General features: G+C 52.4%; 1 protein-coding gene across 1 annotated transcript in view; it reads left to right on the top strand.

Moving 5' to 3' along the window:
• The window catches only part of JPH2 (junctophilin 2), a 57,399-nt gene that overhangs the window by 37,602 nt on the left and 2,284 nt on the right, over window positions 1-17,513 (top strand). The window contains exons 3-5 of the mRNA XM_054573721.1: window positions 14,426-14,544; window positions 15,424-16,139; window positions 16,935-17,028. Coding sequence (XP_054429696.1) covers window positions 14,426-14,544; window positions 15,424-16,139; window positions 16,935-17,015 — 916 coding nt within the window. The 3' untranslated portion in view covers window positions 17,016-17,028. The remainder of the gene's footprint in view (window positions 1-14,425; window positions 14,545-15,423; window positions 16,140-16,934; window positions 17,029-17,513) is intronic.

The raw sequence follows: 17,513 nt of genomic DNA on the forward strand, positions 1-17,513 counted from the left end.
TTGTCCTGTGATAAATACGGGAGAGGAAACCTTATGGTCAGAGAGGGCAAACCTCTAAAGTTTTTGTCAGGAGAGCTAGTGACCTATTTTTCAAGGTCGGGGCGGGGTTGCAGAAATTGTCCAGGGAGGAGGTGAAACATAAGAGTCTGAATCTGCTGAGACAGTTATCTGTTTTCTAGTTAATGTCTATTTTGGCAAATTTAAACACCTCTTGGAGTGACTGGGTGTGTGTGGGGTGGAGAACTCCTGCTTCCTGGAGTTTGCCAATTTCCATGGTGTAAATGCTGCCCCTATGGCTGATTTCAAGCTACCATTGTTTCAGTCACTGAAGGCGGAGCTGGGAAAATGTGATAATATTGGCTCTCTTGGAAGGCAAGGGCTTGAATGAGCAGATCCAGCACACCCTTAGCTCCTGGCTTGATTTCTTCAGCTGTCCTCTGCTTCAAGCTATAGCCCAAAGGTCTCATCTGAAGGGAAGCTCGCCAGCTTCTGTTTTCTTTTGGGTTCCCTATTCTAGAAGCTGCACATTCTGAACTAGGTTGTTTTCATATAGATCTTCTTTACTGGACTACAAGCTCCTATGGCCAGAATTCTGATTTCAAGTTCCTTCACATCCCTGTTGCATTGCACTTGGCGGGGAGGCACCTAGGAAGTGCTTATAGGAGGTAGACAGGAAGAAGGACAGAAGGAGGTGGGGCTGGAGATCCTGGCCAGGGAATCAGTTCCTGATCTATGACTTGTTGGCACTGTGACCTCAGGCAAACCCCTTCACCTGTCCAGGCCTGTTTCCTTGTCTGTAGAAGAGTCTCCTTTATTTTCCTCTGCTTCTGCCAGGCCAGCCCTATCACTGCATAGTAATTATGATACTAGTAATGGCTACTGTGTACTCATTCAGCACATTTTTATTAAGCACCTACTACGGCCCAGGCCCTGTTCTAGGTGCTGGGAATTCACCAGTGAAAAACAGACAAAAATCCATTCCGTGCGGCCCTCACACTGCACATTTGCAGCATGCCATGAACTGAGCGGAGTTTCGCAGACACCGTCGCACTTGCTCTCCGGGCAACTGTGAAGGGCGAAGGTATTGTTAGCTCTATCCTACTGCTGCGGGAAGTGAGGAGGAGAAGCAGAGCCACGTGAGTTGCCAGAGGTCAGCTGGTGTGCAAGGAGTGGAGATGGGACTTGGACCCTGGCATTTGAACCCAGGTCATCTGGTGCCGGAGTTTTCTCGCTCAACCACAGCCTCAGCGAGAACCCCTCTAAGAGGCATGCGACATGCCCTTCCCTTCCCACAGGCCCCCTTCTGCCCACTTCTCTGCCTTTGCTCAGGCTGTTCTCCCTAGCCTTCCCCACAGTGACCTCTACCCATTTGATTGTTCCCATTGGCACATCCCTCAGGCCCACCCGTGACCTGACCCCTCCCTGATGGTGTCTTTTCCATGTTTCCAGCCCTGTCTCCATACCCTCTCCCTGTCTCCAACCAACCATGGTTGGCCACCAAGAATGGAATCCTGTACTACTTTCTTTTGTTCCCTCAGACACCTCTTTCCCCTCCCCAAAAGTCTGCCTTCCCAGGGTGCAGGCCCGGACCCACATGAAAAGCTCAATAAATCTCTCTTCATTAATGCGTTAAAAGCTTTGATTTTTCCTTAGCCTCTAGCTCAAGTCTGGGTTTTAAATGTCCTCATTGTAAGTGTTATTTATTCTTCCTGGGAAATCTGAAGGTCAAATCTGTTAAGAGAAACAAAACCTCAACAGCCTTTGTGTGTGCCTGCTGTGTAGGGGTACACAAAAATGACAGACATAGTCGCTGATCACCAGCCTCATTTGGCTCCTTTGTGTGGTCAGGGCTGGGATGACCACGTGCCCTTTTGCCTGGAACAGCCCTGGTTCCTGTTACTAACAGCCTCCTTTTACCCATGGGCACCCTGGTTTAAATGGTAAACCCTCCAGTCACCCTAAACAAAGCTTGAGGACACAACCTCTTTTAACTGCACTAAGCACTTTGCAAATACCAGTCTTTTAACCCTGCTAACCTTGTGAGGTTGGTGATATTATTCTCCCATTTCTCAGAGGGGGAAGTGGAGGTACAGAGCAGTGAAGTAACGAGCTTAAGGTCACACAGCCGAGAAGAAACAGGGCTAGCATTTGAACCCAGGTCATCTGGTGCCGGAGTTTTCTCGCTCAACCACAACCAGCGAGAACTCCTCTAAGAGGCCTTCCCTGACCCCATGCTTGGGGCTAGATGTGTCTCCCCTCCTCACGTCACCAGGAGCCTTGGGCTTATCCCAGTCATGACTGCTGTCATGTGGTTTTGTGACCAGAAGACAGCAGATGGGTCTGAATCTCTTCCAGAGACCTCATGCCCAGCATAGCTCCTGGGGCCAAATAAAACCTCTGGAAATGCTTTTCCAACCAAGGGATGTGCGTTTTCCAGAGCCGGGGCTGGCGTGGCCCCTCCCTGTGGTTTCTCCTTCCAGTCCTGGTGGCAGCTGGGATGCCAGCCCCCAGGAGCAGATGTAGCTGCCTGGAATTCCTTCCCAGGGCTTCTTATCAGTTTTCAGAGCAGCCTGGAGTGGGTGAGAGGGGTCAGGGACACTGGGGACTGTTCTGGGAAAAGCTGGAATGCCAGCGTGGAGCCCCACCTGGGGAGGCGCCGGAGGCGGGGGACGGTGCTGGGCAGGGAGGGCTCAGCTGTCACATTCCTCAGGCTCACAGAAAGCTCTCCGGTGCCTTGTCCTTATTTAGGCAGGAGATGCCTGCTGACTCGGGCCTGTGGGATGCCATTGCAGGCTGGCTCACCGGCGACCGGTGGGGCGGGGTGGGGGTGCACGCCCCAGCCAACTCAGCGGGTTCTCTGGAGCAGGCCATCCCAACGGACCCGGACCCCCAGGTTGGGAAGTTCAACCCCTAGGGAGAAAAATCACTCTCTAAGTAGTAACAAAAATAGTAGCTCCCATTCATGGGGTACCTACTATGTGCAGGGCACCGTGGTAGGCTAGTCTCTAAAGCTCCAGGAGATGAGTTTCTCCTCTTCACTGCTGTACCCCCAGATCTAGCCCAGGACCTAGCACACAGTAGGTGCTTAGTAGATACTGGTCATGACCAAATGAACATACACATCACATGCCACAGCTCCTCGCAAAAATTCTAGTGGTGGCTAAGTGCTATCATTAACCTATTTTACAGAGAAGGAAACTGAGACTTGCAGAAGTTCCATGACTTGACAAAGGTCATGCAACTTGGAAGTCGGGGAGCTGGGATATGGAAGCAGGTCATCTGACTCCAGCACTAAACAATGCTTCCATCTTCTATTTTGGTGTCAGCCACACTGGAATCCCTGGCTTTCTTCCTTTAGGGGCCGTGTGAGTTCCATGGGTTATGTACCCTTTTCATTCTTCTCTTTTTCTTTTTATTGATTTTAGAAAGTGCAAGCGGAAGGGAGGGAGGAGAGAAATATCGATTTGTTGTTCCACTTATTTATACATTTATTGATTGATTCTTGTATGTGCCCTGACCAGGGATCAAATCTGCAACTTTGGCCTATCAGGACGTCGCTCTAACCGACTGAGCCACCCAGCCAGGACCCCTTTCGCTCTTAGTTTTCTTACTTGTAAATTGGGAATTGATAGTGATATCGACCTTGGAGAATACTGTGGGGACTACATGAGATACAACAGGCAAATGCCCGGTACACACTACGCCTTCGACAGGTATTGCCTATTAGGAATGGCGACGTGATGATGATGATGATGATGATAGGCCCCAGATGGATTTGGCATCCTCCTGGTTCCGTTAGATCCAAGGAGCAGAGTAGGCAAAAGGTGAGGCCATTCTCCAGCAGGCTTTGTCCCCTCTTGGAGCACAGTGACAATCATGGCCCTTGAGAGAGGGCCACTCCTGGGCCGCCCCCCAGATCCCCAGAGCAAGCGGCTGGAAGCGGTCTGGGGCATTACCCTCTGTTAACACCTGGTACACGGTTGTGTTCTTGTGTCACCCTGATTGCCCGAGGTTTCCATGAGCACCTACTATGTGCCCATGCCTGGGCAGTTTCCATAGAGGAGACAGAGACAGGGCCAGCTGCTCCCTGTGGAGGGTGCCTGTGGCCACACTGTGGAGCGCCGGAGAAGCGTGGGTACTAGAGCCCCCGTTCCTTGATGGCTGTGTGCCTTGGCAAGTTGTTAAAAGGCCAAGAGCCTCAGTTTCCTCATCTGTATATGGAAGATTATAACAGTCTTTCTCTTACAAGGGTGTTGTTTGGATTAAATGATGAAATATGTGGAAGCACTTAGACCAAGTCCTGTTACATGGTAGGTGACCCTCTACCATGTCTGTAACAGAGTAACAACCACAATGTTTGATTTTGTTGTTGGAAGCGGTCACACAGGCATCTCTGGGCCTCAGTTTCTCCATCTCGTGACTCTGTTGTTATCAGGTGAGAGGAGGTGCTTCGTGAGGGTCCTTCAGCTCTGGGAGTCTCACAGTCGAGTACGTGTGATCCAGCCAACACAGCGTCTACCTACCAAATATTTCCTGAGCACCTGCTATGTGCCAGCCTCTGATCTCATGACAGGGTCACAAGAGTGAGGCTCCTGCCCCTTGTGGGGCTCACAGGCTAATTAGAAGGAGACAAAGTGACATGGCAGCTATGTGCAGGGGACTGGAAGGCAGAGAGCTGGCAGCGGGGGCAAGCTTCCCTGAAGGACCCTGAAGGATGAAGAGGGGTTCACCCAAGAAGAGGTGAGGGATGAGGGTGGGGACAAGAGCTCCCAGGAGAGGAAGCAGCAGGTGTAAGAGCCCTAGAGGTGGAAACTGTAGGGCACATGTGAAGACCTAGAATTTTCTGGCCCTCTGGACGGCTGCGTTAGGCAAGAGCTATGCCATGAAGTTGTACGCATGCTTTTGTGTTATCCTTCAGGCACTGGAAAGGACACTGTGGGTGTTAAGCAGAGGGTCGGGGTTGGTTTTATTGGGGGTGGCCTCTGGAAAAGGCTTCCTGGAACATATGGAACGTAAGGAGGAAAATTTACACCAGGAATTAGTATCCAGCTGGACACTCCAGTAACATCATGCCAGTTGTTAGATGTCTGAAATACTCTGGTTTGTACCAGTTTGTAACCAGCAGCTCCCCTGAGCCCCCATACCCCATTCTTGCCCTGTTCACCTGGCCCCCTGCCCAGGACCTCGACTTCCCCAGGACCCAGCATGTATTTAACCACATGGCACAGCAGGGGGCGTCCACACATTCTCATTGGTTGGTGGCCCCACCACCACCCAACCATAGCAGTTGCTTGATATTTTTAATATTACCCCAGTGCCTACATTTCAGTCAAGCCTTTCACCTCCAAGAAAGCAAGAGGACATCCGGCAGAGCAGGACCAGCTCAGGAAGTCCAAGCCTTAACCCAGTTTTTGCCCTCTTCCTTTGGGGTGGCAGGGGTCAAACTGGAACGCCCCCTAGGGCCCATCGTGCACTGGCTGACACAGGCTTGGGATCAGACCGGAACCTGCGGTCTGGCCCCAGCCCTTGCACTTCCTGGTGTGTGGCTGCTTTTTGGTCACGCTGTCTCTTGGAGCCTGGCATCCTTGTCTATTTAGGGGTTGTAATAATGTCTACCCCTTAGGGTTGTTGTAAGGAATAAATTAAACCCTATTTCTGAAAGTCCTAGCACTGATGGATGCTAGGTTTTTACATTTGTAATTAATTATTTTGGAATAGGGGACTGTATGCACATTCAGAAGTTCTAAAAGGGCTGACAGGTTCCAGGATGGACTGCAGGGCTCAGTCCTGTGTGGGGACAGGAGCAAGGCCAGAGGTCCCCTCCCTGTTGTTTTACTGCTTTGCAAAGTACAGCCAGGCCTCGATCATATGTTGTCCTCCAGGCGATTCTCAGACCCGAGGGACTAACCTTTCTTCTGTGAAGCAGCGGGTGTTACTGCTGGTAACAGCTAGCCTGGGGCCCTCCCCACAGACTGGCCGGAAGAATGTTGCGGATGTAGAACTCAGGGCCTAGAAATATGCCCCAGGCTGGGTCATGGCCAGGCTCGGCTGCTGGGCCCTTCTGGAAGACAGGTGTGAACTGAAGCAGCGAGCAGATGCCTGGGTCAGCCAAGGCTCTGGGGCCAGACAGACCTGGATTCACATTCCAGCTGGCTCTGGCACTAGCTATGAGCCTGAGGCAAATGGTTTTTCTGAGCCTTTGTTTCTTCTCCTGAAAAGTGGATTGTCTTGCAGATGACATGAGATCAGCGGTTGCTTTAGTTTCCTTTTGTTGGCATAACAAATTACCATAAATTTCGTGGCTTAAAATGGCACAGATATACTCTCTTGCAGTTCTGGAGGTCAGAAGTCTGAACTTGGTTGCATCAGGCTGAAGTCAGGGTGTTGCCAGGGCTGCTTCCTTCTAGAGGCTCAGACAGAAGAGTTCGGTCTTCTTCAGCTTCTTAGTGTCTGCCCCCATTCCTTGGCTTGTGGCCCCCTCCTCCATTTTCAAGTTTACTGCCCCAGTCTCTGCTTCCGTGCTCACATCTCCTACTGTCCTCACTTCCCCTCCACCTCCCTCCTGTGTGGACCCTATGATTACATTTAAGGCACGCCAGGATAATCCAGGATAATCCCCCTTGTCCTGACTCTTCGCTTAATCACACTTGCAAAGCCTCTTTTGCCATATAAGGTCACATTCACAGGTTCCAGGGGTTAGGACCCGGATTTCTTTGGGGCTGTTATTCAGCCAATCAGATAGGTCAGGTGTCTGGCACACAGTGAGCACTCAGAAAACAGCAACTCTGTTCCTTTGCCTCCCTCTTTCTAGGATGGGACAGTGGTCACACACTCAGTCATGCACGGAAGAGACTTCCCAGCCAGACTGGTGGTCTCCTTTAAGAAAGAGAAAAATCACCGTAAAACCATCTGGAAATGGTCACCTCCATGGCCTGAGGATTTCAGGCTGGGCTCCCAACGTGGCATAAATGGCCATTAAGCACATAAAAAGATGCTCAACATCATCAGCTATTAGGGAAATGCAAACCAAAACCACCTCACAAGTCCCTAGCATGACAAAGATAAGAAATATGGACAAGAACAAGTATTAGTAAGAATGAAGAGAAAACAGAATGCTCATATATCACCGATGGGATTGTAAAATGGTGCAGCCAGCTTGGAACCAGTTTGGCAATTCTTTAAAAGATCACATGTAGAGTTGTCATGTGACCCAGCAATTCCACACCTAGGTGTATACCCAAGAGAAATGAAGACGTACATCTACACAAAAACTTGTACACAAATGTCTACAGCAGCATTATTCACAGTAACCAAAAGGTGGAAACAAGCCAAGTGTTCATCATCTGATGAACTAAATAGTTTACCAGGCAGTGGGCGGTTATTTGCCAGTGGACAGGAATGAGGTACTGACGTATGCTACAGTGTGGGTGGGCCTTGAAACAATGTTTAGATTATATACGCATGCGTATTTACATCCTAATTTATTGTCAGTCCATAGAATTTTGGAAGGGAATTGCCGGTAAGCATTGTTATAATAACAAAAACTGTAGTAATAATGATAGCTAATATTAAGTGCTCAGTTTATGCTAAGCACTTTTGTGTTACCTCATTTCAGACTCCTAGTGATTTTGTGAAGCAAGTATTATTAGCCCTACTTCACAGTTAAGGAAACTGAGGCCAGAGAGCAAAGGTCACATAGTGCTACGATTTGGACTTGAGCTTGTGCCCTTAACCCTTCTGGCGAGAGCCTCCCGGGCAGCGACTTAGTGCGCCTTTGCCAAATGGAGCCCAGGGGCGGGGTGGGGAGGAAGGTCCGGTCGGTCAGGGCTCGGTACCTGGGCCCTGGCCTGCGTCTTGGGCAGGCCGGGTGCTTTCTCCCAGGGAGCTCTCAGGGCGCGTGGCGAGACAGCCCAGCTGTGTTCCTCCTCGGCTTACGGGCCCTGATTATTCTGGGGGCAGTAGCCACGCAGAGCCAGGGCGAGGGGTTATTTTGGGAGCAGGCAGGGCAGTGGCATCTGAAGCATCTCCAGGTCAGGAAGACGCTTGGCAGCGCAGTCCCTGTCGGGCACCTCCGCAGCCTGCAGGTTATCGGCCCCTGTCCTCCAAACCACCGTGGACAACTTGTTCCGAAGGACTTTTTTTTCTAATTTTAAAGTGAGCAAATCAGTGGCATTGAGTACATTCAGGATTTTCTTTCGGTCTTCTCCAAAAAAACCGTGCCTCTTTATTTCATTACCACGCACCTCTACAGCAGTTCCTGTGGCCCAGCCTCCGTTTTCAGGGCCATGTGGCCGTCCATTCATTTATTTCTTACAGCATTTCGCCCAGGCGGGTGCTGTTACCGTCCTTGTTTTCCAGGGGAGGAGACTGGGGCTCAGGGGACGCAGACTTGCCCGAGGACATGAGAAGCGGAGTCAGGAGCTGCACCAGACAGCCGGCCAGAGCCGCCCCTTAGCCACTCCACTCTGTGCTCTAGAGGCTTGGCTCCACACCCCTGTTCAGCCCTTGATTGATTTTCAGAGATGTTGCATGGTTGACTTGGCAGCGATAAACTAGGGTCTTTTTCATCCCCTTCCCTGGTGCCAGCACAGGGAAGGACCTGGCCAGTGTTAGTGGCAAGAGGGCTTGGTGTAATGGGTGAGAGCTTGGGCAGATGCACTCTCTAGCTGCGTGCCCTGGAGAAAGGGACTCCACCTCTCTGAGGTCACATATATAAAGGCGGCCGTAGCACAGAGCTGGGCACACAGTGCCCAGCACCTAATAGATTCTCATTATTAATAATAGTAGCAGAAGAGGCAGTTGTTAAGTGAACCCATTAGAACAGAGGTCGACAAAAGTTTTCTTTAAGGGCTGGACTGTAAATATTTTTGGCCTGGCAGGTCATACAGCCTCTATGGCAACTACTTATTCTAGACAATATAAACAGATGGGTGTGGCCGTGTTCCAATGAAACTTTATTTATATGGATACTGACATTTGAATTCTCTATAATTTTCACATGTCAGAAAATATTACTCTTTTGGTTCCCCCCGCAACTGTTTAAAAATATAAAAACCGTTACCAGCACACAGACGGTATGAAAACAGGCGGCGGGCTGGCTTGGCCGGCCACCGCCGTTTGCTGCGCCTCTCTGCAGAAGAGTGGGGGTTCTCCAGGGATTTTTGGATGCTTGGTTTGTTCTTGTATCCGCAGTGCCCAGAATAGTGCCTGCTACGCAGCAGGCATTCCGCAAAGTTGTATTAAATGAACGGATCCCTATGTAGAAGGGTCTTGAGCTGGAGGGGAAGAGCATTCCAGGAGGGGGAACAGCCCAAGCAAAGGTGTGGTGTCGGGGGTAAGTCTGGTGGCTGTTCCCTTTGGCCCAAAGAAGCCACCAGTGCCTGGGGGAGACAACTGGGCAGCAAGGCTGGCTAGGGTGAGGGGGTGCATGCCCTCAAAAGTGGTTCCCTGGGGTTCAGGCCCTGCCTTTATCCCTGAACCACCAGCCTTATTTTTAACCCTGCTGACGAAAGAAAGATAATCCGAATGAAATCAAGAAGAGTGCCTGATCCCTGCCCCTCCCCCTGCCCCAGTTCCTGCTCCTCCCCTTCCCCGCCCCCCCGCCCCCCCCAGGGTCAGAGCCATCCAGGAGACCCTCCCTCAGAGGCAGCGGCCCAAGACGGGAGCACTCAAAGAAGAAGAAACGGTTCTGCGTTTGCCCAGCAGACCCGGACTCAGGGAGGGATCCTGGCACTTAAAGGGAAACACTTGGGGCTCCTGAGCAGCCCGGGACTGCCCAAGATAGAGCTGGATTTTCTGTCTGCCAGGCCCATGCTTCTCAAACGTTAGTGAGTAGCAGAAGCTTCTGGAGGGGCTTATAACACACAGATTCCTGGGCTTCTTCCGCAGATACTCAGTAGGTCTCGGGTGGAGCCCAAGAATCTGTATTTCCGACAAGCTGCCAGGGGATGGGGGAGGTTGGGGGGGTGCGGCGTGCACCACTCTGTGAGTGGCACTGAACTAGAAGCAGGACCCTCTGGGTAACAGCAGCTCCGCCTGCCCTTCACCCTGGGCGCTCCAGACACCCCCCATCAAGGCTGCCTCGGTCCCCGGACCTGGACAGCCCTGAAGGCTGTGCTGAGTAATTTGGACTCCACGTCAAGCACCGCAGGGAGCCTTGCAAAGATTTTAAGCAACAGGGGGGGCCATTGGCTGTCCGGAGGAAGCAAGCTCACCGTACCTGGTGCCACTGCACGCGGTCAGTGGTAGGGAGCCGGCCTGGAGGCAGCGGTGGGGGGTGGGGCTTGGCAGGACGAGTGACAGAAGGGTGGAGAGGTGGGCAAGTTCAAGAACCATAGAGGGAGCAGAAGAGACAGGACGGGAAGAGTGACAGCTGTGGATGTCGAAAGGCGGTGAGGGTGGAGGGTGCAGGAGGACCCTGGGATTCCTGGCTTGGAGGCTGGGGCGCCGGGGAGCCGTACCAGAAATCTGAGGCATTGAAGAGGGGGCGCCGAGAAAGGATTCAATTGGCCAGACGGACGGACACGACAGAGGAGTGTGCTGTGTGGCCACCCCGCTCTCAGCCCCCACCCCCTGCCCCGTTCTGGCTCCAGAGAGGCTCCACAGATGAACCCCCAGAATCTTCCAGGGCTCAGTGTGAAGGCTGCCATTCTGGCCTGAGGAATCCTGCAACAGAGCCTCAGAGCACCAGGAACCCAGCCTCACCCCACTCGCATTACCAAAAAAGGACATTTTCTCAGCTGGAAGGCTCACCCAGCCCTCCCTGCTCCCCCCACCTGGGGTTTCAGGTTTCCAGGGAAGTGTCTCTGAAAAGTTGAGAACTCTGAATCACACGCACCCGTGGACAGGCAAATAAGAACCTGTGGACAGGCACGTACCACACTGAGTTTGATGTCACAAATGTCTTTTTCCTCCTTCGCCTGCTTCCTCTCCTCCGCCACCACGACCATCATCCTCATCATCCCTCAGCCCAGCCGTGGGTACATGCACACTTTCATATGCTGCCCGTCAGTGTTCACAGCAGCTCCAAGAGGGGAGAATTATTATCCCCCAGATGAAGCAGCTGAGGCACAGAGAGGCAAAGCCACACACCCAAGGTCGTAGAGCCCCGGAGGGGTGGGAACGAGGGCGAGGAGAGCGAAGTGACTCATGCAAATGCAGGGTCTGCTCCAATCTTTATTTAAATTTGTTCATAGCTTATTCATCGAGGATTTTTTTGCATGAATTTTGACTTTTTAAAAAAGATTGCATTCAAATATGATTTATCCAGATTACCAAGATTTTTTGGCATCCCCCTCAATGTAGAGCCGGAGGTGAATGAATCAGCCTAGTCCCAGCCTTCGCGAAGCCCAGATTGGAGCCCAAGGCTGCTGACAGCAAAGCCGTGCTCTTCACTGTCCCCTGTGGGACCCCGTTGCCCATCTATATGTCCACATGTGTGTTCACTTAAGTATACTTTCATTCGGTAAAATGTCCTTGTGGCGGTATGGCGGAGTGCAGAGGCCAGAGGCTTGGGAATCAGACAGTTCTGGATGAACTCCACCACTCACTACTGAGCGGAAACATAGCCTGTGGTTAAGGACACAGACTCTAGATCCCAGAATGCCTTGGTCTGAAATCTCACTCTGTCACTCACTGGCTGTGTAAGTTCAGGTAAAATCCTTAAAACACTCTTCTGGGTCCTGGCTGGTGTGGCTCAGTGGACTGAGTGCCGACCTGTGAACCAAACAGTCGCTGGTTCGATTCCCAGTCAGGGCACATGCCTGGGTTGAGGACCAGGTACCCAGCTGGGGGCGCACAAGAGGCAACCACACATCGATGATTCTTTCCCTCTTCTCTCTCCAAAAATAAATAAATAAAATCTTAAAACAAAAAAAAACCCTCTTGTGGCCTAGAGTTCCTCTCTGTAAAGAGGGCTGATGGTAATAACATCTGCCACATGGAGTTATTGGGGTAGTTAAGTGAGTTAATTTCTGTAAAGCCCTTGACATGTGTAGCAAATGCTTTGTAAGTGTTAACTATTATCTTGCACCTTTGAGCAAGATCTGAGACTCAGTTTCCCCACCTGTGAAGTAGGGACAGTAAAAACTACCTCCCAGGCAGTTTTGAGGGTTGAAAGGGATAACATAAAGGGCCTGGCACGTGGTAGGAGCTTAATAAAAATTTACCTCCCTTATTGCGGGCCCTGTTCTGTGCTGGAGACTGAGATAGAGACACAGGCGTATCAGGTCCCTCAGGAATTAACGCATCTACTCACGTGGACACTGATTAGAGCTTTCAGTGCCCCAGAGGCACAGAGTTTCTACCTCTTCTCCGGCCTTTGCACGTGCTCTTCCCTCTGCCCGTCCGGCCCCACCTCTACGGGCCTCCCTTCTGTGTGCCTTCAGGCCACAGCTTACCTGCCCCGCCCTCAACGAAACCTCCCCAGCGAGGCACCTCCGTGCCGAGCTCTGTCACGTATTTCTCTTCCGCTTTTCCATTGTACGTGCTCTTCCTTCAGGGCATGTCTCACATTCTCAAGGAAGTACTTTGAATTCAGTTACATTTTATTGAATGATTTTTGTTGTTTGTTTGACAGTGAGGGTGGGGGCTGGGCTTGTCTTGCCCACAGGGAGCTCTGTCCTCAGCCCCTGGCCACGCATGGCGCGTGCACTCGGACAGGAGTCACGGAGGGTTCACAATCCCAGCTCCTGCACTTAGTGACCCTGTGACCTAGGGCGAGTTATTTAACCTCTTTGTGCCTCAGTTTCCTTTTCTGTACAATAGTGAAAATAATAACAGCACTGGCTTTCCAAGGCGTGAGGATTACAGCAGGGAACCTTTGAAATTCCTTTAGAGCGGTGCCCGGCCCATTCGTAAATGCAGCTGTTACTATTTTAGTAGGTGCTTCTATTAGGCCAGACTCACAGCTGAAACAAACATCCCTGGAATCCCAGGTGCTTAATGCACTACATGTTTAAGACTTGCTCAAATGTTCCACATCAAAAAAGTAAATTGTAATAAAAATTTTCAGGTCCTTAAAAAAAATATTCCACATTTAATGTTTAACTTGAATGCCTAAATGTTCCAACATGAGACTGTGGGAGGGGACTTCGCTCTACGCAACAGTCATTTACCGACCCAGGTTCTTTCTACTGTGTGTCTTAACCCGGAGTTCACGGGGGGTTCTCTGAACACCATCCAAGGAGTCCATGAACTTAGATGCTGCCTGAGGTTAGACTCCCTAGAAGCTGAGCCTGAGGTGGAGATCCTTGTGCACATGGTTAATGAGGGAACACTCTCAGGAGAGAAGGGAGTGAAGAAAGCAGGATTGGATAGGGAAGTAGCTAAGCAAGGATGTAGCCTTACCTGGCATCCTGCCTCCGCCAGGGACGCAGGAGCCTGGCGCATGCTCCGTAGAGTTAGTTCCTCTTAGGGTGATAGGGAACTGGAGATGTCATCAGTCATTGGTTGTGGGCTGCCTGGTTGGGGGGAGGGCGTGTTTTGACCTTGGAACAAGGTGGCTTCTATTGGCTGTAATTCTCTGGAGCCGCCCTGAGCCATTAGCAGCCAATATAGCACCTCGGGGTGGGTGTACTGCCCAATAAACGGATCAGGGAAGAGCACCATAAGTGTTTACAAGAGGTGGGAAAACTACACCTTTATTTTGACTAGCCTCTCCCTGAAATTTTCCATTTTCTTCAATTATGGAAATAAGCAATAAACTACAATAGTATTAGCAGTATCTGTGGCTTTGTCACCCGTAGAAATCACATGTATTTTCATGTCACATTACTGTTGTTGCAGGTATCCTTGAAATATCCTTTATGCTAATCTGCACTTGAAAATTACAGTAGATAATAGACTTGCTAGGTATTTTGTCTAATGTATTAATAAAGAAAGACATAGTGTATTACAAATTTGTTCTTTTAAGCATTTTGGTAACAGTGTATCAATATAATTACATCTTTTTATAATCATGTTTTTTATGCATTTTAAAACATTTTGAGAAGGGGCCCATAGGTGTCACCAGATGCCAAAGGGGTCTCTGACACAAAAAAGATCAAATACTCTGTTCTGGGGCCTTGGCCTCCTCTTCATTTTACCAGCAGCAGGAGACAGAGAGAGGAAACAGAGGATCATAGGAGAGGTTTTTATGGGCCAGGCCTGGAAAAAGCATACATTACTTCTCCCCACAAGGCATTGGCTAAGCTAGCTGACCATACCTAGCTGCAAGGGAGGTTGGGAAATGTCTCTCTGTGTGCCCAGAAAGAGGAGGAAATGGTCTGGGGAATGCACAGCAGTCTGGACCACAGGGCTCAATAAATATTCACTGACAGCCTGAATGATGGAGTGCTCGGTCCAGGGTGTCTCTGTGGGTTGGGGAGAAGGGGCTGAGGGCTGGTTCTCTGGGGGAATCCTGAGTTTCCATCATGTTGTCTCCTAGGACAAGCCATGCCAAGGCCAAAGCTGAGGCTGCAGAACAGGCCGCCCTGGCTGCCAACCAAGAGTCCAACATTGCCCGCAGTTTGGCCCGGGAGCTGGCTCCAGACTTCTACCAGCCAGGTAGGGCCAGCCACGGAGGGGACAGGCAGGACAGGGTGGGGGGAGGTTGCCAGGGGGTGAACACTTAGCTTTTTTCCTTGTTTGCTGGAAAGCTGACATGCCCACGTGGGTTCACGATTGCCTGTGAGTCCCAGAAACTGTGCGGCATGGGACAAACATGCAATGGTACAACACGGGGCTCATGCTGGGATTGTGCTGGGGGTATCAGAGGCCCCCAGTTGTGGACTGGCCCCACTCTAGGCTGTTTCTTCTTTCTGAGAAATGAGGCTGCAGAGTAAGGAGGACCTCTTGGCTCTGATACAGACCTTGCACTTGGATAGAGTGATGGGAGCCCCCCAGGATGGGATATTGTTTTTCCCGACATGACGTGTTTTAAGATGAGTGGCACGATCGGATTTGGTTTCTGAACGTCAGAGCTTGTAACACAGAGCTTTGCCTGGGGAGGCTAAGTTGCTTCTGGTTCCAGCGCTCCCCCTGCTGGTCCCAGGATGAATGACACTGCCTGCCTCTGCCTTGGGGGGCGGGGGGCCACAGCAGTAGCTCTCACTGTGTGACCGGCCCCGCATTTTTTCATCCAATTAGTCCATTTATTAGTATTTAATATACTAATTATTCAGAGTGATTTTCATCTCTCTGAGCCTCCCTTTCTTCATCTATAATATGGGGGTTAATAGCATTGACCTCATAGGAGTGTTAACGCTATTACATGGGCTAATATTTGGAAATTGCTTCAGACAGTGCTTGGCACAGAGTAGATGGTGAGTAAGTGCTCCTGGGTAAATAAACGAGGCTCAGCGAGGTGAAGCAGCTTGCCCAGGATCGCCCAGCGCTGCGCTGGGACTGAGATTCGAACTCACCTCCGGTTATTATCCCTGGCAGGTCCGGAGTATCAGAAGCGCCGACTGCTCCAGGAGATCCTAGAGAACTCGGAGAGTCTGCTGGAGCCCCCAGACCGGGTCCCCGGTGCCGCTGGCCTCCCGGAGCGGCCCCGCGAGAGCCCGCAGCTGCACGAGCGCGAGACCCCTCGGCCCGACGGGGGCCCCCCTTCGCCGGCCGGAACTCCCCCGCAGCCCAAGCGGCCCCGTCCGGGGGCGACCAAGGACGGCCTGCTGAGCCCAGGCTCCTGGAACGGCGAGTCCGGCACCGAGGGCAGCCGGCCGGTCACGCCGTCCGGTGGCCGCCGCAGCCCAGCGCGCCCGGCCACCGAGCACATGGCCATCGAGGCGCTGCAGGCGCCACCCGCGTCCCCGCGGGAGCCGGAAGTGGCGCTGTACCAGGGGTACCACAGCTACGCGGTGCGCACGGTCCCCTCCACGCCGCCGCCCGTAGAGGAAGAGCCCTCGCCCGAGGCCTGCGAGTCTGACTCCGCGCCCCCGAGCCCGGCCACAGCCCCAGTGGAGGTCCCCGCGCTTCGGACCCCGGAGCCCGCGCCCGAGACCCCCGCCAAGCTGGAGCCCAAGCCCATCGTCCCCAAAGCCGAGCCCAAGGCCAAGGCCCGCAAGACTGAGGCCCGAGGGCTGACCAAGGCCGGGGCCAAGAAGAAGTCTCGCAAAGAGGCAGCGCTGGTGGCCGAGGCCGAGGTGGAGGTGGAGGAGGTGAGGCAGTTGGCAGAAGGAGGTGTCCAAGGTCCGATCCTACAGGGGGCTGAGCTTCAGGCAGGATTCGAGTGTGGGTGATTCGGTGGGGAGGGTGATGGGACAGAACTGAGCAGGGAGAGACCCTAGCAGGGATGTGGGCTTAGTCGAGCACAGCCTGATGCCTGTAGACTTGGCAGTGAAAATTACACTGCAGTACCCGCCATGGTGGGGCAGAGGGCTGATCTTTGTACCTGCTCTCTGGTTGAGAGGCGCAGGGGCGGGCAGTTCTTTGGAAAAGGGAGCAGCTGGGGATGGAGGGGGTGCACCTGCAGGGTCAGGGGGTTCCCAGCGGGGCCCCAGCAACACAGCTACAAGGTGTAGCAGGGAGGGCTTCCTGGGGGGCGCGGGAAGGGCCTAGCAGGGCTTGGGTCCTGGGCCTCCAGGTTTGTTAGAGGAGGCTGGGAGCAGGAATTGCAGCAACAATGAGTGAAGCCAGGTGCCCTGGGACTGATGAGTGTGGCATTAGTGGGGAAGGCCACGTTCCTGGGTTCCAGGCCCAGCATTCTGCTTTGGGGCACGTCCTTGCCCCTCTCTGGACCCTGAGTGCTGTGGTTATTTATTTTCAAGAATTCTCCCAGCTCTGATGGTCTGTTGTCCAGGTGTGGTCACAGCAGGGAGCGAAACAGGAAGGTGCTCTCAGGAGGGTCCTTCTGGAAGTTCCTGCTCCTCTGTCTCCCCTGTTGGAATGGGGGTGGGGGTGGGGGGGACTCAGAGGCCGTGGGGACTCAGGCAGCCTCTCTCCGCTGCTCCCAGGTCCCCAACACCGTCCTCATCTGCATGGTGATCCTGCTTAACATTGGCCTGGCTATCCTCTTCGTCCACCTCCTCACCTGACCCTCATCTACAGGTACGGCTGGGAGGAGGGGGCGGGAGTCCCAGGGAGGCTCTGGGCACCGGACTGTTGGAATGTTGGATAGAAGGGCCCGCTGCCTCCGGGGCCTCGGTTCTGTGCTTAATTGAGGCCCATCCCCCATCAGAGGCAGGGACCTAACTGTGGTTTGGACAGCTCGTAACCCTCCCCAGTGCACGCGTGTGTGCGCACGCACATGCCTCTCATTAGCTCAGCATTTGCAGAGCACCTGCTTTTTGTCAGGTGAGTCTGGGGGCTTCGCTCACTTACTCATCTGAGCAACATTTACCGAGCGCCTACTTGGCTGGGATCTAGGGATGCAGCAGGGACTCACCCTGTCCGGAGGAATGGAGCAAACACCATGGGAGTAAACCCTCGATTTACAGTTCATTAAGTAAGTCTTGTGGCTCAAATGTCAAGCAAAACTCTCCTTGCCCCTTTCCCCCAAGAGCTCACAGGTCAGCACTGAGTTCACCTGGGAT

The sequence above is a fragment of the Pteronotus mesoamericanus genome, unplaced genomic scaffold, assembly GCF_021234165.1.
Source record: "Pteronotus mesoamericanus isolate MK-2021 breed Mesoamerican mustached bat unplaced genomic scaffold, CSHL_Meso_final contig_25, whole genome shotgun sequence".
NCBI lineage: Eukaryota > Metazoa > Chordata > Mammalia > Chiroptera > Mormoopidae > Pteronotus > Pteronotus mesoamericanus.